At 44.8% G+C, this 23,377-nt stretch overlaps 5 protein-coding genes and 1 pseudogene across 10 annotated transcripts; 2 read left to right on the top strand and 4 right to left on the bottom strand.

Annotated features, from left to right (window-relative positions):
- Positions 1–4,447: 4,447 nt before the first annotated feature.
- On the bottom strand, positions 4,448–5,702 carry batf3 (basic leucine zipper transcription factor, ATF-like 3). Of its 2 annotated transcripts, none has more exons than XM_029496726.1 (4): positions 5,457–5,702; positions 5,267–5,383; positions 5,023–5,067; positions 4,448–4,949 (listed from the first exon to the last, which is right to left on the bottom strand). In XM_029496726.1, the coding sequence occupies exons 1-4, from the start codon at positions 5,499–5,501 to the stop codon at positions 4,809–4,811; spliced, it is 348 nt and encodes a 115-aa protein (XP_029352586.1). In that variant the 5' UTR covers positions 5,502–5,702; the 3' UTR covers positions 4,448–4,808. The 2 variants fall into 2 exon arrangements, with proteins under 2 accessions (XP_029352586.1, XP_029352587.1); XM_029496727.1 differs by having other exon boundaries at positions 5,279–5,383.
- Positions 5,703–5,822: 120 nt separating this feature from the next.
- On the bottom strand, positions 5,823–8,076 carry nsl1 (NSL1 component of MIS12 kinetochore complex). 3 transcript variants are annotated; one of them, XM_029496723.1, is made up of 6 exons: positions 7,865–8,076; positions 7,522–7,594; positions 7,308–7,441; positions 7,032–7,086; positions 6,420–6,487; positions 5,823–6,335 (listed from the first exon to the last, which is right to left on the bottom strand). In XM_029496723.1, exons 1-6 carry the CDS (start codon positions 8,051–8,053, stop codon positions 6,069–6,071), a joined length of 786 nt encoding a protein of 261 aa, XP_029352583.1. In that variant the 5' UTR covers positions 8,054–8,076; the 3' UTR covers positions 5,823–6,068. The 3 variants fall into 3 exon arrangements, with proteins under 3 accessions (XP_029352583.1, XP_029352584.1, XP_029352585.1); XM_029496724.1 differs by having other exon boundaries at positions 7,308–7,438; XM_029496725.1 differs by having other exon boundaries at positions 7,308–7,435.
- A 127-nt stretch (positions 8,077–8,203) lies between these two features.
- tatdn3 (TatD DNase domain containing 3) lies at positions 8,204–12,598 on the top strand. Of its 2 annotated transcripts, XM_029496533.1 has the most exons (11): positions 8,204–8,329; positions 8,522–8,554; positions 8,652–8,725; positions 8,940–9,024; positions 9,565–9,627; positions 10,015–10,124; positions 10,580–10,635; positions 10,712–10,824; positions 11,294–11,374; positions 11,447–11,504; positions 11,619–11,689. In XM_029496533.1, the coding sequence occupies exons 1-11, from the start codon at positions 8,273–8,275 to the stop codon at positions 11,633–11,635; spliced, it is 747 nt and encodes a 248-aa protein (XP_029352393.1). In that variant the 5' UTR covers positions 8,204–8,272; the 3' UTR covers positions 11,636–11,689. The 2 variants fall into 2 exon arrangements, with proteins under 2 accessions (XP_029352393.1, XP_029352392.1); XM_029496532.1 differs by having other exon boundaries at positions 11,447–12,598.
- Positions 11,655–12,305, bottom strand: spata45 (spermatogenesis associated 45). The gene is made up of 2 exons (XM_029496534.1): positions 12,018–12,305; positions 11,655–11,766 (listed from the first exon to the last, which is right to left on the bottom strand). The coding sequence occupies exons 1-2, from the start codon at positions 12,256–12,258 to the stop codon at positions 11,747–11,749; spliced, it is 261 nt and encodes an 86-aa protein (XP_029352394.1). The 5' UTR covers positions 12,259–12,305; the 3' UTR covers positions 11,655–11,746.
- A 62-nt stretch (positions 12,599–12,660) lies between the features above and the next one.
- flvcr1 (FLVCR choline and heme transporter 1) lies at positions 12,661–22,420 on the top strand. Of its 2 annotated transcripts, none has more exons than XM_029496553.1 (10): positions 12,661–14,014; positions 14,617–14,758; positions 15,433–15,573; positions 15,740–15,807; positions 16,397–16,500; positions 16,588–16,698; positions 17,034–17,139; positions 17,230–17,341; positions 17,428–17,492; positions 22,313–22,420. In XM_029496553.1, exons 1-10 carry the CDS (start codon positions 13,331–13,333, stop codon positions 22,388–22,390), a joined length of 1,611 nt encoding a protein of 536 aa, XP_029352413.1. In that variant the 5' UTR covers positions 12,661–13,330; the 3' UTR covers positions 22,391–22,420. The 2 variants fall into 2 exon arrangements, with proteins under 2 accessions (XP_029352413.1, XP_029352412.1); XM_029496552.1 differs by lacking the exon at positions 22,313–22,420 and adding an exon at positions 18,118–20,373.
- LOC115037810 (cytochrome P450 2K4-like) lies at positions 19,014–22,382 on the bottom strand (annotated as a pseudogene).
- Positions 22,421–23,377: the final 957 nt, after the last annotated feature.

The following is a 23,377-nucleotide window of genomic DNA, read 5'->3' as shown; positions in this document are numbered from 1 at the left end:
ATGTCATTTTTAAGGTACAGACTAATTTTTGAAGGACACAGAATAAAAATAATCAGACTGGAGATCTGGATCTGAAGAGGAGCAAAGTTTAAAAAAACAAACAAGCAAAACTATATGACCTATTTTCACAGTCTAATCTGAAGTGCTGCTCTCCATACGGACCTTTTTATTTTATTCTACATGATGCTTCGTTATTAAAAGGATAAGTTAAGAAGAGCAGCTGCACTCCCACTCGTCCTGATTAGTGAATGATTGTGTTGGATGCACCTGAACAAACTGGGCATGTTAAAGGCTACAATGAATAATGTTCAGTATCTGAAGACGGCAGAGAGGAAATGAAAGATGCTGCTGTGGCCTCATCACCCTCATCACATTCATCCAACAAACTAACTTAATTAAATCTGATCCGAGAAAAGTTCAAAACAAACAACTTCATGTGAAACATCTGAGATCAGCCCAACAAGACTGGACATGTCAGGGCAGAGAGGCAGCTGAGGGTCTGCATCCTTCATTATTTTTACGCAGCGTTAAACTGAAATAGGAACAAAAATCAGACATCCAAGTTTCCTGATAATGAATCAGCTCAGTAATCTGTGGACAGTTTCATGAGGAGCTGATCCAGGACCAGGATGAAAATGTGTGTCATCAGGAGTTACAGCGGTTGGTGGGCGGGGCGTCGTTCCTTCAGGGAACTGTTTGGACTTGACTCCATGTTGGAATGTTCATTTCAGCTCATAACAAACTTCCTGGTTTCCTGCTCGACCTGTTGGGCTGCTGACATTTTGTTTTCTATTACATCACAGTTACGTGTCATGAAGAAGCCTTTTTACCTCAGCTGAGCCCAGATCATGATCCAGCCTGAAGCAGGAAAAGAAAATTTAACTCCAGATCAGGTTCTGTGCTGTTTGCATGTGCCCTATGTTAACTACATTACCCAGGGTGCATCAGTTTATCTGATTCTCCGAGAAAATAAATCAGTGCTGTGTTTTTGCTCTGTGTTTCAGCTCCTCACTCTTCAGTCATTCATTGTGTAACGTGCAGATTTTATTTTTCCTTTCTTGGGTCTCTTCTCTCCCAAAGAGTCATATGTCACCTGGTTACGGCAGCACATTTCTGCTGTCCATCTTTTCTCTGCGTCGGAACGCCGGCAGCAGAATCAGGATCTGACGTAACGGCGTTTGTGTAAATTTGGTTCCTGTGTTTTCATTTGCGGCAGAACTGCTGTTGAAATCTCTTTTTATTACATTTGTGGGCTTTTTCATTTTTCAAGCACTTTGTGGAAAAGTACATGAAGAAGAAGTCAAATCACACATGATCAGTTTCAACACGACTGGAGGAAGCTGGTGGGCACATCTCAGCCGCTCACCAAGCAGGAATGACCAGCTCAGATGCTATTGGTCAACCAACAGGAAGTGATTCGGTTTGTAGTGAAACCTGAACACTCTGAGTCTGGGCTATTGGCCAATACGGGAGCTGCTGTACCTGCACACACACACACACAGAGGGGGAGGAAGAAGGTTCGTCATTCTCTTGACTGATGAAATTTGGCCACAAGTGGCAGTTCGGCGATGCAACGTCTGTTGTAATATTTGTCCTGCAACATCCGGCGTGATGAGGTCAAAGGTCACGGCTCAGAGAGATGACACGGGTTCCTGAATCAGCTGCTAAAAAAAATCCACCCTGAGCACGAAACCAAAGAAGATACAGAATTAAATAAATGCAGCAATTAAATAAGTTTATTTCATTTTATATTTAACATTTTCATTTATTTCAGAGGATCTTTATTTTTTTATTTAATTTTTTTTCCAAATGGACCCTTTTATATCACAGCTCTTTTATTCCCACCAATTATATTCAAATCAGATTTTTTAAATGAAATGGTCAGTGTTTTTATATTTCTACGTTCACTGTATGATGTATTTATTCCATCGCTGCATTTATCACTGACAAACTTAAAGTTTCATTGTGTATCGTGTGATCAGATTTTAGGCACGTAATGAAACCAAATCTTGTCATAAATCAGTTATCAAATTCTCGATTTGCTCTGATGTAACATTGGTTTGTGAAGCCGCAGCTGTCAGCAACTTTTCATCTCCTGTGGCTTCACATTACACACGCTTTTAATGTGAAGGCTCAGCAGGAAGTGGAGACCTCAGAGTCAGCCAGTTGTCAGCTGATGGCGGGAACATCTTCTGCTGGCACAAAGAAACCAGGGAAGGCAGGCGTTCTCCGACTGTCAGGGACGAAGATGCCACGGCATCAGATGAGTGGAAACATTTTGACATGAATTCCAACATCAGTTGGAGGAGAAGAGGAAACTCACGTTTCTGTCCGAGCTGAAGGAAATCACAACCAGCATCTCACCTGCAGACCTGCAGAATCAGTTTGACCCCCCAGCACTGAAAATAACAGTACTGTCGCTCTGAGCAAACCTGTTTCAGAGGGAGGGGTCGTCACCGAGGACTGACAGAGTTCATGAGCTCCCAGTCTGACCTCAGATGATTAGAGGAGGAAAATAAAACTGAGGAAAGAGGAACGAAGTAGATGAAACCAGAAAACAGCAGCCGGGGAGATAATGTGGCAGCCACAACTCTCGATTTCACAACTTTATGTGAAATTAGTCACAAAATATGGGAAAGCTTTGGTTTCATCCGTTGGAAAAACATCACAAAACGTTATTTTCGGGTGCCCCATCACCACCAGAAGCTAAAACCAGCTCACACGGCTCGGAGATCACTTCCTGTCTCTCAGTTTTTGGTGGAGCTGGATCCAGCTGGTGCTGGTTCAGTCGGACCGGACCACTGTGGAGAGCAGAGAGCTCAGAGAGACCTGATTATTCTGCTGCTGTCCTCAAACTAAACAAACTGGTGTTTTCCCGACAAAGAAGAAATCCAATTTAGACGTTTTGTGGACGTCACAGAAACTGATCTCTCCACCTGAAGCTTCACACTCCACCAACACAAACTGAGGTTGCTGTTTGTCTGCAACACTCTGACTGTGAAATTACTAAGAAGTGAACCAGGAGTTCACCAGAAGTCTGGCAGTATTTCAGTGCCTGTGCGTGTGTGTCAATGATGGATGGAAGGTGTGTATTTGTGAATGTTTCTGCATATGTGTGTGTGAGTGTTCATTTTTTCATGCACATGTAGAGGGAGTGTGTGTTGCATTCCCAGGAACCAGGGCAGTGATGTGTGTTACTTCCCACACACATCAGTGATGTCATGACGGGAATAAATGGCTTGTTTCTTCAGGAAGTTGGGCTGCTGTGTTTGTTTTATGGTGTGTGTCGGGCCAGATGGGTGAAGTTTGACACAGCAGGCCGTTTGCTGGTGAAAGATTCTGAACATGAAGGTCATGCGGTCCAAAAATGAAATCATTTTTCATTTTTGATGGCTGTAAAGTTTCAGAAATCATTGAGGAAATAAAAAAGTGAAATGAAAGTGATTTCTTCATCAAGATACAAAAGAAGAAAGGTCCAACATTCAGATAGTTCTGTTTCTCATTATTTATTATTTCATTTTTCATTTTCAACATTTTTATCATGTTTTGGTCATTTAAAAATGTTGCTTGCTTGCCTAATTTGTCTGATGCCACAAAAACTTGATGTTGAAATGTTGCTTCATGTTTCCAATTGAAACCTTCATTCAACAGTAATTCAAGCTGATGGATTATGTTCATTTAACAGTCAAGTGAAATTTGTAACACAAGCTGGGAAATGATGGGTAACGTCAATTGAGCCAAATATAACTGAAGATACATTTTTATTCACATCACATTAATTGTTAAAAGGTGCTGCAGCCTTTAAAAAGCTTCTTGGTCCTAACATGGAGGGAAAAGGTTGAGATTCCCACAACAAGTTTATTAAAATGAAATTATGAAAACAAAGAGCATGAATTTGTTTATTTCAGCCACATTTAGACAGGAAATATTTCCAAAGTCTAAGTTAGGTTTCACAGTTAGGTTTTTGATTCTGGAAGACAATTCAACATTTCAGCATCATGACTCAAGTTTTTGTAAAAAAAAAAAAAAAAAGATGCTGTTAATCATTAGCTTTCATCATTTCCTGAATAATGGCTGCAAAGCTATTTTTTTAGTCTGATCTTCTAAGAATCTTCTAAAGCCCCTATTATGATTAATACTTCAGTTTCCCAGAAGTCTGCAGGAGTGACATGTTTCAGTTGATTGCAGCAATGGAGGAAGGAAAAGTGAAAAAGAAACTGAGTGTTAAATAACCACATGGTGGTCACAATAGAGAAGCTTCCACACATTTAATGAAGCCGCCGTGACACATCAGCGACCTTCAGCCTGCTGAGGTCACATCTCAGAAGGCCGCTGGTTTCCTGCAGCGTGATGAATGATGTCCACAATCACAGGACACTCATGACACACGGAGTAGTTTCCCTTTATCATTGTCTTCATTTATTAATTTCAACGTGTCTATTTTTCTAAATAATTCAAAAAAATTATATCCAACCACTTTTAGAGCTGCAGCAAATGTTATTTATTGTGTACTTTTATTATTACAGTTATAATATTGATATTATTCTTGAATTTATTTTAGAATCTATCGCTCTTATTAGCAGAATATTAATATTATTTATAATTATGAAAACTTTTTATTGATTGACTGATTTAGAAACATGAATGGTGAAGTTGAAGCAAATCAGAATCAACAACAACAATTATAATAAATGAGGAGTGGATGAGCTCATCTTTTACTGGTGTGTTTTGAGGGAACTTGTTCGACCACTGGATGACGCTCTTCACGTGTTGTTTCTGAGGCAGGAGAATGGCTCCGCCTGCTGGCATCACACAGAGCAGGCTGCCATGATGTCCATCTGCAGGTCAGATGGGGGCGGGGTCAGTAGGAAGTGCATGATGGGACAGAGAGGCTCATGAGCTCTGAGGGCTTCGGTCAGCAGGCGCTGCTCCTCGAACAGGAAATCCACCTGGAGGACAGGAAGTGCTGGTTCAGGTCCAGAACACGACAATAATAATAAAGCAGAAGAAGAACGTGGTCACCTCTCTCCTCAGCTTCCTGTTCCTCTGCTCCAGCAGCTCACAGGCCTGAAGACGAGACAGGAAGGAGAGTCAGTCTGTAAACTTTAAAATCAGAGTAAGACAGAAACTACCTGAAACTACAGAAACAGGATTTTTCTGCTCAAAAGAATGATCTGAACTCTGGAAGAGATATTTTTCTTCCGTTTTCGGATCCACTCTCTCCTTTAAAGAGAAGAGTCTTTACTGAGTCAGACAGATGACTGACCTTCACACACACCTGGTGCAGCAGGTCAGCTTTCTCTGTTTGTCTCTTGCGACTCTTCTGAGCTGCAACTCTGTTCTTCTCCTTCCTCTTCATCCGCCTACCTTTATCATCTGAGCCCTGGAACACACACGGTCTGAGTGACCTCTGACCTTGCTGTGACAGAGCCGACAAAAAGGTTCTGAGATCTCACCTCACATGCGTCCTCCAGGATCTGGTTCCTGCTGTCTGACATCATTGAAGCCCAGAGACTCAGGATGGCGTCCTTCACCAGCGCTGCCACAGAACAAAGAGTCAGTCTGCGTCCAGTGCAGTCAGGACAGCCAGGTGAGAAACCGGCTGCAGTTTCACTTCAGCTTTCTTTTCACTCTGCAGCGTCGCTGCCGGTTTAGAAGAAACAGCAAGGACAGTTCAGAAAAGACATGTGTCAGGGACCAGAGCAGACCTGAATCACCTGGATCCAGATGTGCTGTATCTGAGCTGGAGGGTCAGAGCTTCAGAGTGAGAAGTTTCATGTTCATCATTTCTTCACACAGAAAGAATCGCAGCTCGTATTAAATACATTTATGATCCTCATTTTATTTGGTTAAAGGTTCAGCTGTGAAGTAAACACATGGAGGTCTACATTCAGATGATAAAAAAAAAAACTAATGGGATGATCTGGTTTGACCTGTTTCACTTTAGTCCTTCATGCTGCTGTTTTATTCTGGTATTTTCGAAATGCGAGTTAGTTCTCCTGCAGCAGAAATGTAATAAACACGTAAAACAACCGAACTGGACAGTCCAACCCCGTTGCTTTATGACTTCACTCTGAGCCTCCTCCATGTGCAGGACGTTCTGGATGTTCTGGTTTCTTGGCGAGAGGCACGTAACAGTCTGTGGCTGCTGCGTCCTCCACAGCTCTCTTGATTGGCTGCCTGTTCCTAGCAGCTGCGCCCACAGCAGCCCGTGGAGCGTCTGCATGGCCGTTGTGTCCAAAGACTTCCTTGTGGACCTCCAGGGAGGCGGAACTTGGCTTCATGTTGAGAACCTCACAGAGGCCTTCAGCTTGTTTCTGCAGAGTGTTGATGGACTGTAAAGGAAAGACGACATATAAGTTTATATTTCTAGTTGTGTTCTGTTGGATGAAAATGAACGACAGCAGGTTGGCTGTTACCTTTATCACCTGGATGGCCTGTTTCACCATCACTGGAGCTGCAGCCGACAAAGTTGTCATGATGCTCTCTGCAGGGACCGACAACAACACACACATCAATAAGGAAGACTGATGTCCACACATATATATGTGAAACATCAAAACAATTCTTGATGTTCCACTATGTGTTATGAGTCCAACTCCATTTTAGATGCAGATGATTTTTTACTACATATCATGTTGTTTTGTAATTGTTCTTCATGATGCTGACATTTTCCCCTAAAAAAAAAAAAAAATCACAATAACTGCACATTGGAAGGAAATAAAAAAGATGTCGGACCACGAGTCTCTGCCTTTGATACTGTGAATGGGCCGCAGCAGGCTCTGGATTAATCCTGACACAGTTCACTATTAATCTGCTGACAACCACCAACACACTGATTTAGGTATTTCAGTTCAGGGATGGTGAAACTTTCAAACCGTTGTGTTAAAGAGAAGTAGTTCTTCCTGATGATATGAAAGCAAAAACAGCCCAGTGTAAAGCTGTGAGAACACAACCTCAAACCACAGACAAATATTACCAGTGATAAAAGAAAAATGTGGCGGGAAGCGTGTGTGTCTGTGTGTAATGACCTTGATCAGGGTCTTGAACAACCTGTTTGGGTTTGACAGCCTTTTCATAGAGTCCCTGAAAAACAGCAGCAGCGTGTTTGTTAAAGACAAAACTTAAACACATTCCTCTTTGTTGTTGTGCTCATTTTATGTAGTTTTCATTTTGATGCCTTTCCCTTTTTCCCCATTGAACTGAAATTTTGTAATAATGAGATAAAGCATCTTTAGCACCAAGTAAAACCATGGTCTCTGCACTGGCTTCCAGTCGGACACAGAAGTGAATTCTCACACACCCACCATAAGTTTCCGTTCAGTTTTGAGAGAATGAACCACATGTGGAAGGATCTGTCTGGGGAACTTCCGGCGCCGCCTGCTGGTCTCAACGATGGTGTCGTCCAGGAGGCTGTCCAGATCAGCTCCCCAGTCTTCTGCTGTGCGTTAGAGACAGAACCGAGTCTGACAAAAACAGGCTGATAAAGGAGGTGAAGTCAGGTCAAAGACGGTGAATCACCTTCGGCGTCCGGCGCCTCCTCCCACGGCAGTCCGTTCACCAGCACGTTGTCCTGAACCGCAGCCTCAAAGTTCTGCACAGATCCAGATCACAGCTGAAACATTCGGCTGGTGTTTTATTAACACGCCTTCTCTGACTGAAACTAAACTAAATGACCGCAAACACCGAATCAGATTTCACTTCGTCCTGAATGTTGGCTGTTCATCTCGAACAACATTTAAGGGACCTTTATGTTTCTTTGTTTTAACTGCGTGTGAACAAACTTTAGATAAGAAAACTTCAACTTCATGTAGCCGTAAAAATAAACGAATCGGTTTTGTCCCGATTGTCTGATTCGACTCACCGCCAGGAGCTCCTGCAGGAGAGCCCTCTGTGTGTCCGCGGGAATGTCCGCCTGTCCCCGGAGAGCTGTCCTCAGAAGGTCCTTATATCCACCCATCTGCTCCATCACCTGTTTCTTCGATGTCAGCTGAACTCTGTGTTCGTTATTTGTTCCATCTCCGGGACAGTTTTCAGCCTCCACGGCGGACATCTTTACCGCCAAGTCTGTTTATATTTTTGACGTAAACCGGAAGTGCATATCTACTTCCTGATCCTTCCGCCAAATCCGTCCGATAGGAACAACGAAGCTGGCGGTGCAGAATGAACATATCCGCCGGTCAGGTTCGACGAAATCGACAAAAATCACAGCTTTCTTGTTTTGTTTTTTTTTTTTTTTTTTTGTGTTTAGCTCTCATAACTTTGTTTTTTAATGGAGAGTGTCTTTGTCGACTGTCACTGTCACATATCAGCCCGCGAGTTTGAAGAGGTAGGTCTGAAAGTGTCCAAGAAGCTGCTAGCTAAACATCTATCCAGCAAAGTTCATTCAGCATGCAGACCTGTTATAAAATATAATATATTTATGTTTCTTCACTAAAAGCAGCATGTACACTCCAAAAGTTACAGTCACCGTTAACAGCCAAGTCCGAGTTGATATCTTTGGGTTTAATATTGTTTGCAGGACCTGGAGGATGTGATCCAGAGGACCAGGGAGGTCAGTTCAAGCCTCAGAACACACACAGATAGAGACACTTGTACTGTATAACTGTGTGTGTGTGTGTGTGTGTGTGTGTGTGTGTGCGCGCACGCAGGCCCGGGTAAAGACTCTGATTGCAGTTACAGAAGAAGTCAGGGAGTTTAACAGAGTTCTGCAGCTGCAGCAAAGGTCTGATTGTCTCCATGTTATATAATCAGTCCAAGGACGTGTGAAGTGTGTAGCTGCCTATAAAATGTAGATCATGTGGTCTGGTTTATTTTACAGAGCCGACTCTCTGAAGTTCCTACAAAATAAAAATGCTGAGTTGGTCTCATACAGCTGCTCTCAGCTGGAGAGCTTAGGGTTGTTATGCCTGCTGTTTTTGTTCTTTCCCTTCTCACAGCTATCCGGATCTGGTGGCTCCATGTTTGGGGGTCCATCCCCTGCAGAGCTGTGGGGGGCCTGAGCAGCGCAGTGTGAAGCTTCAGGTAGTCAAACAGACAGCACCACATCCATCCTGTGATTATTGAACTAAGGAGAGTAACTCTATCCAGTCCCAGCTGAAGAAAGCAGTGTGAGGAGGGGTGCGTTTCTGAGGCGCCTGGAGGCGAGGAGGGTGTGTTTATTTGGTTTTTTGGGCCGTTATTTAAAATACTGAAAGGCACATACAGGTGAGACGTTTGAGTCCTGCCAACACAGCTGATTCTCTTCAAGGTTTTGTGTTTAATCTTCTCAAGTGAAGAATCCAAATAAGGCAGCTGACTGAAATGTAATGGTTTTCACTGACAGGACAGTGTTGAGGTCATCTTAGCCAGGATTAACTCTGGTGTTAATACAACAGGCTGCTGTTCTACAGACCTCCATCCTGTTTTGAAAATATTTCTTTATTCAGGGCTTTGAAACTGGAACAAAGTTGATTTATAAATATTACATGCAACCCACCCCCCAAATGTGGTTTAAAAAAACCAAGATGGCTGACAGACAAATTACTGCTTTGGTGTATCCAGCTCTTCATATTTTCTTCACAGGACCTGGATGAAGCCCTGCCGCTCTTCTACAAACACAGGGAACACCTTGTGGCTATTGGAGAGGTAAACGCATGCGCACACACAGAGGACCAGACCAAACGTCCTCCCTCTCAAGGCTCTAAACTCTGTGTCCCCTCCAAGGACGTGATACCAAGTGCAAAAAACACACACACATTCTTTTAGTCCTCAAGTGTGGGGGAAATATGTGTTTGTTAGAGCAGATTTCAGGTGTTAGATGGTCTCACGGGACACACATTGGACGCTTCCTTAATTTGCACGACACCAGAGTTCACACAGGTTTGTGACTTGTGGAGCTTTTCTTTGGTGTATTCTGCTTTACACTGTTTTTATCAGGAAAAGAAGGAAACCACGAGTATGTGTTTGTAGTAGACTGTGTCATTTGAACCTTTGGCCATTGGCTCAGCTGCTCCTGTGTACTTTTGGTTGCAGATCGGTTTAGACTTCACGCCGTGGTGCACGCCGACTCAGCAGGACAGAGACAACCAAGTGACTGTGTTCCTGAAACAGCTCGACGTTGCCAAACAACTGGACCTTCCTGTGTGAGCACATTATGTTTCATTAACTGTCTGTCAGCTGTAGTCCACGTGAGGGGTTCAGATTCACTTCAGTAGATGGATTAAGGATTAACTTCAGCATCTATTAGATCAGATCCAGGTTGTCCTGTCAGGGTTTTGAGAGGAGTTTCTCTTTGAAGAGATCCTCTTGATCACATGGCTGAACGACCGAGGTCCAGAGCTCCTGAAAACTCACCTCTTCATAGAGATCCTTCTCTGGACTGACTGGTTCTTTGTTGCACTTTCCTCAGCTGCCTGATCGACAGGACCTGGACTTTGGATCTGTAAAGTGTAGCCAGCTCCTTAAACCTTCATTCTATCTACTGACAATCAGGGGGCAACTGGTGGTCATTGGTTGTAAAAAGAACTCGGATTGTATTTAAATCTATGGGGAAATGGCCTTTCTTCTCACTTATTCCTTACTGTTTTACTGTGCACAGGAACATCCACTCACGATCAGCTGCCAAAGTGACCATAGAGACCATGAGAGAGCAGGGTGGGCGTCCATCATTGTGTCAGGTCCACACCGCAGACGCAGCAGCAGCTCACCCCACTGTCTGACTTCCTGACAGGTATCCGCGGCGCTCTGCTTCATAACTTTGCGGGGAAGCCATCGGTCGCTCTGGAAGGTGTGAAGGCCGGTTACTACTTCTCCTTTCCACCAGCGGTCTGCAGGAATCAGCAGGTGGGTCTCCAACAGGAAGTTGAACATTATATTAAAGAATGAGTTTACATCCTGACATGAATGACAGAAACCGCTTTGTTCGCACATTCACTAAATCCATAAAACTTAAACTGATATTTGGTCCAGTCATATAAACTATACTGATGAAGCACAATATATTCCCCCCGCCATGGAGACAAACCCTGATTTAACAGGGACTAATGATAGACCTGGACCTGGACCTGGGCCCAGAGTCTGGGTCCGAACCGTGAAACCTGTCAATTATTATAAATACACAAAAAACAAATGAGACAAATGGGATGTTCTGGTTGTGTGACTGAGCAGACAATCTTAAATAAATTGAATAATACGAAAAGCCATGAGAGCCAGTTGAATCCTGTAAATGGAACACTTGATTTTCAGTTTTGACTCTTAATGGTTGATCTTCTGTCAGTTGGCTCCTCTGAGCTTCATCTCAATCCATCCACAGAGAGAGAAACTTATCAAGCAGCTGCCGCTGGAACACATCTGTCTGGAGACGGACTCTCCTGCTCTGGGGCTCGACAAGCAGGTGAGTCTGAAACCGTTCAACTGGGTCAAACACATTTGGATGCTGAGTGCAGCTCCACTTCCTGTCCCCCAGGTGAGGAACGAGCCCAGAAACATCTCTGCCTCCTGCCGCTACATCGCTGAGGTCAAAGGTCTGTCTCCACAAACTGTTCAGCTTGTCACGACACAGAACGCACACAGATTGTTCCCCAGACTGACGCACACTGACACACACTGACACACACAGGTTTGTGGTGTGTTTTTAGGTTTTTCACACATCTGAGCTGCTGAAGGACACCAACTGGTTTTTACAGGCCTTTATTGGACTTGTTTTCTGAAATAAAATGCTGAGTGTTCAGGTCTGATGTGTGGAGTCTCGGTCGGCTGCAGCTCTTCACACCAGGTGGGACTGATCTGGAGGAGAGAACAGCAGAGCAGAGCTCAGAGGAAATCGTAAAGTTTGGGTGGTGTAGGTGGGCGGCACAGCTTCATTGTGACATCACAAAGTCCCAGAAGTCCTGACGGGTTCCTCTGAGGACTCAGACCTTTGAATGCAGAACCTGGAGACAGCGTGGAGGTCTACCTGGACTGTATATACCTTTTTTACATATAAAGGATAGTCAGAGTTAAACTTTACCCCCCCCAGGTCAGAAAAGTCTCCTTACGGCTCTCCTCGAAGTGCCGTCTCTCCGGGAGCTTAGCAGGGGCCGGCCGCTCGATGCGGGTCGCCCCGGGGCGCTGCTGGCCGGTCAGGGCGTTGAGGAGGGCCGGGCTGGTCCGCAGGTGTCCGCGGTAGTGCCGCCTCTCGGCCCGCTCCCAGGACCGTCGGGGGTCGTCTTCCACCCGGCACCACGTCTCCCTCCGCAGGTTGAGTTCCAGCAGAGCCCGCTGCTCGGCTCCGAACATGGCGGCAGGCTGTTTATTTGTTTACCGTCATGAACGAGCCAAAGCGCGCTCAGGGGTTTCCATGGCAACAGGAAACTGGAGGAAGCGTCAGCGGAGTTACCGTCAGCACCAAAAGTTACAGGTTCGATTCCCTTTCAGCTCAATCACATTTAAGTTATTAGGATAACGAGCTCAAAGGTTAAAGTCATTAATACACATTTTAGTCACAACACACTCATTCACACAATTCACCACAACTTCACTTCTGCTGCATCACTGGTGTGATTATTTTCACAATTTGTTCTATTTAACTCGTTTATTTATTATTAACATCGTTTTTTTAAACGAAGCTCCATTTAAGGGAAACAGACCAGAAAGAAGGGGAGGGCTAGGGGCGGGGCTACAGTGTGACTGACAGACCGAACCACCCAATCAGCACAGAACAGAGCAGGTCAACTGCACAATCTACATCCTGGTTACGAACTGCGTGTTGAACACGGGCCGGAAGGTGACGTCACGGTGGGCGGACCCCCGTGTGTCGTGGGGATTAGGATTAGAGCAGATGATGATCTGAGGAGAATTGAGATGTTTTTCTTTATTATTAATGTGTGCTGCTAATGGGATATAATTAAAAACTACAGGAGAGTTCAGAATCCTCAAATATAAAATATAAAAATGTTCTTCTGTGGAACAGAAACACAGTTTTAATAGAATGTAGTCAGATACACGGTGCTGTATTACACACCGCTATTATTATTATTATTATTATTATTATTATTATTATTATTATTATCGTTATTATTTCATGGCAGTTATGGTCACACATTTCAGGCTCGTGCTGCTCTGCTATTGGCTCATGGGCATCGGAAGGCGGCGTGTCAGCAAGGCACGAGAGAGAGAGACACAGACACACACACACACACACACACACACACACACACAGAGAGAGAGAGAGAGAGAGAGACAGACAGACAGACAGACAGGGATCTGGAGGATGAGCACCACGTGGACTCGGTGGGTTTGCTGATCCGGTGTCAGTACTCCGGTGTCTCTTCGGCGGGAGTCTAAGGTCGCAGCCTCCGGGACAGGCATCATGGTCGCCGGTGAGCTCGTGCAGGAGCATCTGCGCGCGGACCCCGCCGCACCTGCCGACGTCACTGTAATCCGGAAGAGTCCCGATTCGTCGGGCGGGGTTCGGCAAGTGGACACCGACACCGAGCCCGCACCGGAGCCGGAGAAGGACGCTCCGGATGAGAGAGAGGCGATGCTGCCCGACGGAGGCGGCGGGGAGGCGGCCGAGGAGGAGGAGGAGGAGGAGCGGCGGAGGAAGAGGCTGCAGACCCGGCTGTACCGGCGCCGGTTCGCCGTGCTGGCCGTGTTCAGCCTGTACTCGCTGGTGAACGCCTTCCAGTGGATCCAGTACAGCATCATCACCAACGTGTTCACCGACTTCTACCGGGTCACCAACGGCCAGGTGGACTGGCTCTCCATCGTCTACATGCTGGCCTACGTGCCGCTCATCTTCCCGGCCACCTGGCTGCTGGACCGGAGGGGGCTGCGGCTCACAGCGCTGCTGGGCTCCGGCCTCAACTGCGCCGGAGCCTGGCTCAAGACCGCCAGCGTCCGGCCCGACCTGTTCGGAGTCACCGTCACCGCGCAGGTCGTCTGCTCCGTGGCGCAGGTCTTCATCCTCGGCCTGCCTTCCCGGATCGCCTCGGTCTGGTTCGGACCCCGGGAGGTGTCCACCGCCTGCGCTGCGGCCGTCCTGGGGAACCAGGTGAGAGGAGAGAGACAGAGAAATAAACAAATAAATAAATAAATAAACAGAACCAGGTGAGAGGAGAGAGACAGAGAAATAAATAAATAAATAAATAAACAGAACCAGGTGAGAGGAGAGAGACAGAGAAATAAATAAATAAATAAATAAATAAACAGAACCAGGTGAGAGGAGAGAGACAGAGAAATAAATAAATAAATAAACAGAACCAGGTGAGAGGAGAGAGACAGAGAAATAAATAAATAAATAAATAAACAGAACCAGGTGAGAGGAGAGAGACAGAGAAATAAATAAATAAATAAATAAATAAACAGAACCAGGTGAGAGGAGAGAGACAAAGAAATAAAGACAAAGAAAACACAAACGGATGAAAATCAGATAAAGTGCCCTGTTAAAAATGTGCCAGTAATAAATAAATGTCACTTCTGGGTTGTCAGATAGTGAAAAAAAATCCTCCTCCAGTGTCAGACTGTAACAACACATTTAACACAACAAAAACTTTATCATAGAAGATAAATATACTCATATAATATGTGTGACATGATAACACAGAATGCAGTTATCTCTCTCTCTCTCTGTATCTCTATGTCTCTCGTCCCCAGCTGGGAACGGCCATAGGCTTCCTGTTGCCTCCAGTTTTAGTTCCAAACATTGATGATGACGAGCTGACGGGCCACAACATCAGAGTCATGTTCTACGGAACCGCCGCCGTCTCCACTGCCCTCTTTGTCCTCACTGTCATAGGTGTGGAGCAAGGACACACACAGACACACACATTGCCCTCCGTCATGGGAGCTACATCTGTTCTAGTTTCAGGGGATTTATGATTCACTAACCTCAGACTCATGTCAGGTGACCAAACATGTGAGAGCAGAGCGACATGAGGGGGCTGACCAGCTCTGTACTCTGTCCTCTGTCTGTAATGGGGTGCTAAAGTCTGTCAATCAAACAGTAACCTCCATTTTTGTTGCTGACGTCTAGAGTCACGTCTCTACATCAGACGCTCCTATTGGCTGTGATCGGTGATGTCACAGCCAATCAGAGTCTCTGGATCAGTCATGTATGATTCAGTGTTTATTGTATTGACAGAATAAAGACAATCAGATATTTGGAGCTGATTTTTCATCATTACTGAGCAGAACTCCTGATCAGACAAAGACAGAAAGGACCCAAACAGATGAGAGGAACTTTTCTTTGGAGAAGGAAACATTCAGAGTGCGTTTTTTGGTAGGCACAGATAGTGTAGAATTAGTGACAGTGAAAAAGTGTTTTGGTGGGTTTGTCTGTTTTTGGAAGTGTTGATGTATTATATTGAAGAGAGTTGGACATTTTTTGGGGATCCAGTATAGTTTAAAATGAATATGTCTAGTTTTATCAGTCCATTTTACTGTTAAGTCACCACAGACTGTGTTCTCCAGTCATAAAGGACCGGCCCCCACTCCCTCCCAGTCAGGCTCAGGCTGTCCTTCCAGACTCGACTCCTGAGGATTACTCCTACAGACAGTCCATCATCAACCTGATGAAGAACAAACCCTTTGTCCTACTCCTCATCAGCTACGGTGAGAACGGCCACAACAACAGACTTTCACCCTTTTTTCTATTATTTTTCCAAATTCTGGACAACTGAAGTTGACGATCTATTTCCCCTGGAGAGGGTTAGGGTTAATGAGACACCAACACTCATGGGTCAGACACACCTCTGTCAATACATGTGTGTGTTCTCAGGTATAATGACCGGGTCCTTCTATTCTGTGTCGACGCTTCTCAACCAGATGATCATGTCCTGCTACGAGGTAAAGACCAGACTCTTTGGCTCCGCCCACATTAGTGCTCATCTTCTACTGTTTCAGTTTTAAATCGTCGATGATGCCACTGATCCAACAGATCAAACCCAGTGAGTCTCCAAAGACAGATCAGCTGATCTGTGTGTGAGGACATCACAACCTAATATTAATAACAGTAATAGTAATTATACATTTTATTTACAATCACCTTTCAAAACACTCAAGGACACATGACCACAGAGAGAAGAACGAACCTTTAGGGGGCAGACCGAGAACAAAGGGGTGTCTGAGGGCTGTGATGAGAGTCCATTAGCTGCTTTCACACATGCCTGCCGTCCAGTGACAAAACACACACACACACACACACACACACACACACACACACAGTCGTCCTCATTTGAACTCTCCTTATCTTTATGTCTGTTGATCAGACCAAAAGCTTTGAAGTCAGCTCTTCTTTTGTTACCTTGTTCTTATTGTTGTTGTTGTCTTTCTTTATTTGTCACCTGTTCTATTGCCTTGTGCTGCTGTGACATTTGAATTTCCCCGATGGGGAGACATAAAGTATTATCTTATCTTCCTCTTCCTCTCTCTGCAGAATCAAGAGTTGAATGCTGGGAGAATTGGTTTGACTCTGGTTGTTGCTGGAATGTTTGGATCCATCCTCTGTGGTCTGTGGCTGGACCACACCAAGACGTACAAGTAGGTTCAGTTACACACTCTTCACTTCCTCCTCCTCCTGCATGAACATTGAAACTGTTGTTGTGTGTTTGTGGTGCTGTGTTCCAGGATGACCACTCTGGTTGTGTACACTCTGTCCTTCCTGGGGATGCTGGTCTTCACCTTCACTCTGGATCTGGATGACATCTATCTGGTGTTCTTCACGGCTGGAGTTCTGGGGTACGACCATCCTGATAGTGTTCTCGGTGGAACAGGAAGCCAAACTTTGACTCAAAAACAAGCTGAGGACAGAAAGTCAGATCATCAACAGACACCAACCGTTCACACACACAGTGTTCACAAAAGCAGAGCGAGGCAACAGCATGCGCACACAACACAGCACGTATTAACCCTTTAAAGACACAGCATTATGGTTATTTTATTTTAACAAACTCCTCAAGAGAGAATTGATCTGATCAACTCGTTTTAAGTCCAACACAGGTTGGCCAAACTGCCCCAAACTTTATGTTAGAGGAGAGTCCAGGTCTAACTGATGTCTGACGTCTGCCCTGCAGGTTCTTCATGACGGGGTATCTGCCCCTGGGCTTCGAGTTCGGGGTGGAGATCACCTACCCCGAGTCTGAGGGAACCTCGTCAGGACTCCTGAACGCCTTTGCTCAGGTAGCACAGACACACAACACATGTGGTACAGGAACCACGACAACAGGAAGGAAAGTCTGACTGTGTGTGTGTGTGTGTGTGTGTGCGCAGATATTCGGGATCATCTTCACTCTGATTCAGGGCAAACTGACCACAGATCATGGTCCTATGGCTGGAAACCTTTTCCTCTGCATCTGGATCTTTTTTGGAATCCTGCTCACCGGTAGGGGTGTGTGTGTGTGTGTGTGTGTGTGTGTGTGTGTGTGTGTGTGTGTGTAGACATGTAATATTTCTTCTCTGTCCTTTCAGCCTTAATCAAGTCAGAACTGAAGAGACACAACGTCAACACTGGAGCCGACAACAACCACCTCGGAGTAAGTAGGCACACTAAACTGCACACACAAAAATACGCACTCCACTTTATACAATGTGAGTCTGTTACATGTTACATCACTGCCACGCTGAGTCGTTTCTGTTCTTTCCTGCTTCAGAGAAGACAGTCTTTGTTCAGTGTCTGATCTGAGACAGATTCTTGGACTTTTTTTGTCCACCTGATCCTCCAAACACACAAAGCTGTAAAGTCTGTCTCTTAAATTCGGCCTCGGCTCCGTGTCTGATCAGGGGCCCCACTGAGGCATTAAATCTGTCAGCTCAGGGAGCTTTTTCTATTCTGCCCTCCTGCGTCCCGCTGAATGGCACCTCAGTGCCCTTTAACCAGAACTCTTCATCATCCTCCTCCTCAGTTTAGATTGTGGACCAGATTCTCACGGTCAGAGGTGTTTGTGTCACTTTGTCAGAACAGATTGTTCAGAAGCCATCAAGGCTGATCTTTAGGTCCACGACCCAGCAGCTTCAGTCCTACTTTAACGTTTTCAGATGTTCTTCATTAGTTTCATCAAAGCAGAGGAGTTGTCGTATTGATGTCTCTCCTGAAGCTCTGTGAGTGTTGTACTCACTGTGGTGCTGACTGTTGTCTACATTTTCATCCCGTCCTCCTAGCTCTCCTCAGAGTGTCCTGGGGCCGGCCCTTCAGACACCAAGACTAACAGGGTCAAGCTGCAGGAGTCTGTCAGCTTCTCCCGTGAAACTTCTTTGTGAAGCTGCCAAGCTCCTGAATTCTGAAACAGGTCTGAAGCCTCGGAGGGACGGACCTGAAGGTGGACTCTTACTTTTATTGGCAAGTAGAATTTCTTTGACATTCGGAAGGACAATATTTGAGCCAAGTTCAATCAAGCACAGCCACAGTCTACACTGGATTCAGGCGGGGGGCGGTGTGCTCCATGAAAAAGGAAAGTATGCAAGTCGTGGCCTGCAGAAAGCTCCACTGCACTTTAATTCTTGGGTCGTTTGTGAAAAGTGGCGTGTCAGTTCAATTCCTGGATGCTGATCCAGCTTCGACGGACAGCAGACTTCCTGGATTAGCATCACATGGTCCAGTTCGATGAAGAGAACATTCCTCAGACCCTGGAGAGAGAATTTAAGAGCCGCTCTTCTTGGTTTCTGCCACTTGCACAGCACCTACTTTTCCTGAGTTTACTTGAATTATGTTTTGATGTCCTGGGCTGCAGCTCAGACTCACTGCTGTTTCACTTCTCTTCTTTACAGACTGCAGGCTGAGGAAGTGATTTAACAACACAATTTCAGTGCAATGATGTGACAGGAAGTGTTTCAGGTTTAAACCAGGTCCTGCTGTGGCCCGACAAACCCTTCCTTGCTCCTCCTGGGGGGTCCAGAGACCTCCCCAGGTCGGATGGGATATGTTGTCTCCTGAAGCATGAAGTATAATTCAATGAAAGATAAAGAATGTAAATATTCTCCTTAACCCCCCAGTGAGCTGGAGCAGAACAGCAGAGTCCAGGACAGTAAATGACTCTCACAGAAGTGAAATCTTTCAGAGGCCGTTTTTAATTATCTGCCATTTGAAGCTCTGAGGTGGATCTGAGGTGGCAGGAAAACCTGCTGACCTCCAACAGATCAGAGAAAACTCTCCAAAGCGATTTCCCTTCATCTGAGCGAGCAAAGGGATGAAGAAGCCGGCAGTTTATTCAACTTTTGAAGAAAACTCGTGATTTGTGTAATTTCAAATTATAGATCATTCTCAAAGATCCTGATTTTTTTGGACTAATTCATCTCATTGAATCTAAATGTGAATTATGAGCCCAGTGACTCTGATTTGGCTCAGACACGTAGAACATGTTGATGATGAGTAGAAAAACCACTATGGACCAACAGAACACAGCAACGTTCTGAGTTCAGCGCACAAAGAGAAATAGATGCACAACCCCGAGTTTTATGCTTGGATGCCTAATTTGTTACGTTTTTGTTGACGGCTGCTTTCGTTCTGTGTTAAGTTTTGAGGAGATGTGATGGCGCCATCCTGTGACTTTTCTCCAGTACTGACAAAACAAGCCGAGACAACTGGAGAAGCACAAAATGTCACACCAGAATCATTTCTGTCTTCATCTGATTAAATGGTGCTTATGGAGGAAATTCATTTCTACTTCTGTAGTGTCAGTTTAAATGTGAAATCTGATTCTGACTCTGTAGCTCCGACTTTAGCTGCAGTTTTAAAGAACAAACAGTCTGATTTCTTTGAAACGGGCCAAATAAGTCTGTTTGATCATTTAAGATATTTTTTGATGCTAATATCTTTATACTTTAACTAAAAGAAGGTTTTGGTTACTTTTTACTGAATTTTCATCTGGAGTTGAATTTCAGTCTGCAGTTCTGTTTAGACATTTTGATGAATATTATTGGACGGCTCTGCAACTTCAGCTTGTCTGAGAATATTTATCATCAACTGAGTCGGCAGAAAATCATTTACATGTTTTGCCATAACTGAATCTGCATTTATTATTCTACTTTCAACGGGGTTAAATCTTCAGTTTCTTTTTTGAATAACTGAAATTATTCTGTGTGTAAACTTGTAGGAATGTTGTCCTGATAAGTAGATGAACTAACTTTTCTCTTTTTTGGTAACAGGAACAGCACAAAAGTCTGTTTGTGGGGTTTATTTGTTTTGTCCAGTTGTAATGAATAAATTATATCACTGAAAGGCCGATCACTATGGTTTTCTGAACAGCAGCTGTATCGTTTGAAGGACACAGCACAAAGATTAAGATCTTACAAAGCTGAAGAAGCAGAATGTTTTCCTACTGCAGTGGAACAAGCTCCTCCTCACTGCTTGGGAGGTAAACAGTGAAGAGTGAGAAGTAAGTGATCGTGAACCTCTTCGTCGCCTGAAACTCCAGCTGGAAGAGAGAAAGAAAAGCGCTGCAAGATGGTGGCAAGGAAGATGAAGACCTCCATCCTGGCCAGACCTTCTCCAAGACAAACCCTGCGACCTGTGAGCAAAAAGCAAGAGCTGCAGGTCACCTTTAAAAAAAAAAAAAAACACCAAGAAAAAGTGCAAGAACTTCTGCTCACAAACCTGCAGAAAAAGGCAGGAAGGCGTCCCGTTTGACAAAGTTCCCGTCTTTGTCCAGGAAGTGAGCAGGATAGAAGGAATAAGGTCTCTCCCACTCAGTCTCATCGAGCAGGACAGACGCCAGCAGGGGATACACCACCGTCCCCTGCCAACGATCCAGAAAATCAATATGATGTTCTGCTCAGGTTTCTGAAAAAGGATTCGAGAACCTGAAATTGTTCTCACTTTTGGTTTTGAACCATGAAAATAAGAAAAGTTGAACCTTTTCAATGAAGTAACCGTGGAAGGTCACATCCTTGGCCGTTCTATGAGGAATCCCCATCGGGGCAATCTTGACCATTCTCTGGATCTCATGCATGACGGCGTTGGTGAAGGGCAGGTTCTTCCGGTCCCCCACCACCACCTGACGACCTCTGACAACCCTGTTCAGCTCCTCCCGGACCTGGTCTGGGAGAGGACAGGGCTTTGTGATGGTGAAGCTGATGTCTCTGTCTGCTGCTGTGTGTCTCAGGATCCTTACCCTGAATCTCTAGATTCTTGGCCAGGAGCTGAAGTCCAAATATCACAGTCGTTGCTGTTGTGTCGGTGCCGGCAGAAAAAAGGTTCGTTATTGATTTCAAAAGGTTTTCGTCGTGGAAGTGATTGTCGGTGATCCCAGAGTCCTGCAGGAAGCAAAACATCTGTGGAACTATTGAAACACAATGACCAGCTCACAAACATACCCCAACAGAGAGTCTTCCTTTACTGTTTACTTTGAGTCATGCAAACTATTCACACGAGAAGGTGGAAAAATAAAAAAGGATAAATGTCCTCTTTCACAATCCAAACCTCTTCAGACCTGACGTTTAAAGAGCACAGAGTTAAAGGCAACAACAGCTACAACTCATCTGTTCCTTCTGTTCGACCTTCAGATTCTCCTGGTGGACCAGGAAGGCATCGATGAGGCCTCTGCACATCTGGGGGTTGAGCGTCTCTTTCAGCTGCCTGAACAGCATCAAGTTTTGTTTTTTAACATCGGCATCTATATTCTGGAACTCCCTCCTGTTGGGGATCCATTGGCAGAGCCTCGGGAAGAGATTGTACATCTGTCAGAGGATTTCAGAATATTTACCAGGAGAGTGAAGAGTTAAGACATTTCCTCATTTCCACAGTAACAGTTGGTGTGATGAACCTGAACTGAAGGGGAGACCATCAGCTGCAGACGCCTGGTGGCTCGATTCACTAAAGAAATGAACTCCGGATCATCATATTGGAACCTGTTGCCGTAGACCAGAGAGCTGATTACGTTGGAGGTGGCACACTGGATCAGCTGAGCCACATCAACGGTCTCTCCTGGAACAAAGGAAACAGCAAAGCTGAAAATCATTCCCAGAGAACTTTGGTCATATCTTTAACTTTAAAGGTTAACATCTACCGTCAGATTTCATGAACAGTTCAGTCAGTTTGTCACATTCCTCGATCACTTTGTTCTCACTGGCCTTCTTTCCCATCCCAAAGTCTTTGAGGCTGGTCAGAGCAAAGCGTCTCATTTCTTTCCATGAATCTCCGTTAGCCCAAACAATACCTGAGTTAATGAGAAAACCGTGAACAGCAAATATTCTCACTAAAACATTAGAAATGGCCAAATTGTCACTTAATGTAAAAAGTGGAGAACAAACAACTTTACATTGGATCTAATGTTTAACAGTAAGAAGATAAAGGCGTTACCGTGTCCCTGATTAGATTCATGCATAATCATCACTTGCTCTCTTTCTCCAAACTCCTCAGCACAGCCGACCAGAGCCTCCTTCACCGCCTGGTATCCAGCCAGCACCACCACCTTCTTCGGTCCCAAGTAGACGGTGAACACTGATCCATATTTCCTGGAAAACTGAGAGCAGCAGCAGGTTACAGCTATTTTCTACATCCAGGAGGAAACACAGTAGGAACTCTAATCAGGAGAAACAACGAATGCTGGACAGGTCTAAAAATCATATTATTGGTTTTAATGGATCCAGAAAGAAGCACAGAACAGGCAGATTCATTTATTCAGGTTGAACTTCACCCTGTTGCTGCTGTCGGTCATGTGACAGGGCATGTAAATAACAGACGCATTCAAAGACAGAGCCAGGATCCTTTGATTAAAGGTTCATCTTTTTCAAGTGGAAAAGGCTTCTTTTAGTTTTAAAAAGAGGTTTTTCATTGGTGACATATGCTCGAGGCAGATACGATCTGTGCCCTCTCCTCCAGGATCTTGAGTTTTCAGTTCGATGAATTAAGATTTCCAAACATTACATCAACGACCGCACACATGCCACAAAACAACAGACACAAACACAAAGAAAACCATATTACTATGTAAAATGGAATGTGTGTGCGGGGGGATGATATCTGAAGATGCGCCTTCAGAAAGTCAAATGAAACGAATATTCAAAGAAATCCTTTACTTCTACTTTTTCACTGTTTAAGCGCTGGATTTGTGAGGGAGGGTGGCCGGAATAGGATGTGACCAAATTCGGAGAGAGCCCCCAACGACCGGATTATTTATATGGTATCGCTTACTATTCGGCAGGGAAACACACACCAAGGCAGCAGGTGAGTTAGGTGAGCTCCTGTTGTTCCATGTTCAGGGACGTCAGATGTCCAATATGTAAGGTCATGAAGGTCAGCTGCCCTGGTTCGGTCACGCCTTCCTAATTGGTGGCTCAGTTCTGTTCATAAAAGGTGGATATGTATCTGTTCAGTTCTGTAAAGAACGCTGTGAAGAAGAAACATTTTATTGGCGTTAATTCTTCCTGCTAAAGACGGGGAAGGGAAGACCACGTTGTCACCATCAAGTCATTTTTAAATAAA

The sequence above is a fragment of the Echeneis naucrates genome, chromosome 24, assembly GCF_900963305.1.
Source record: "Echeneis naucrates chromosome 24, fEcheNa1.1, whole genome shotgun sequence".
NCBI classification, from domain to species: domain Eukaryota; kingdom Metazoa; phylum Chordata; class Actinopteri; order Carangiformes; family Echeneidae; genus Echeneis; species Echeneis naucrates.
The sequence above is the reverse complement of the archived record's forward strand: the minus strand, read 5'-3'. Positions and strand labels throughout refer to the sequence as shown.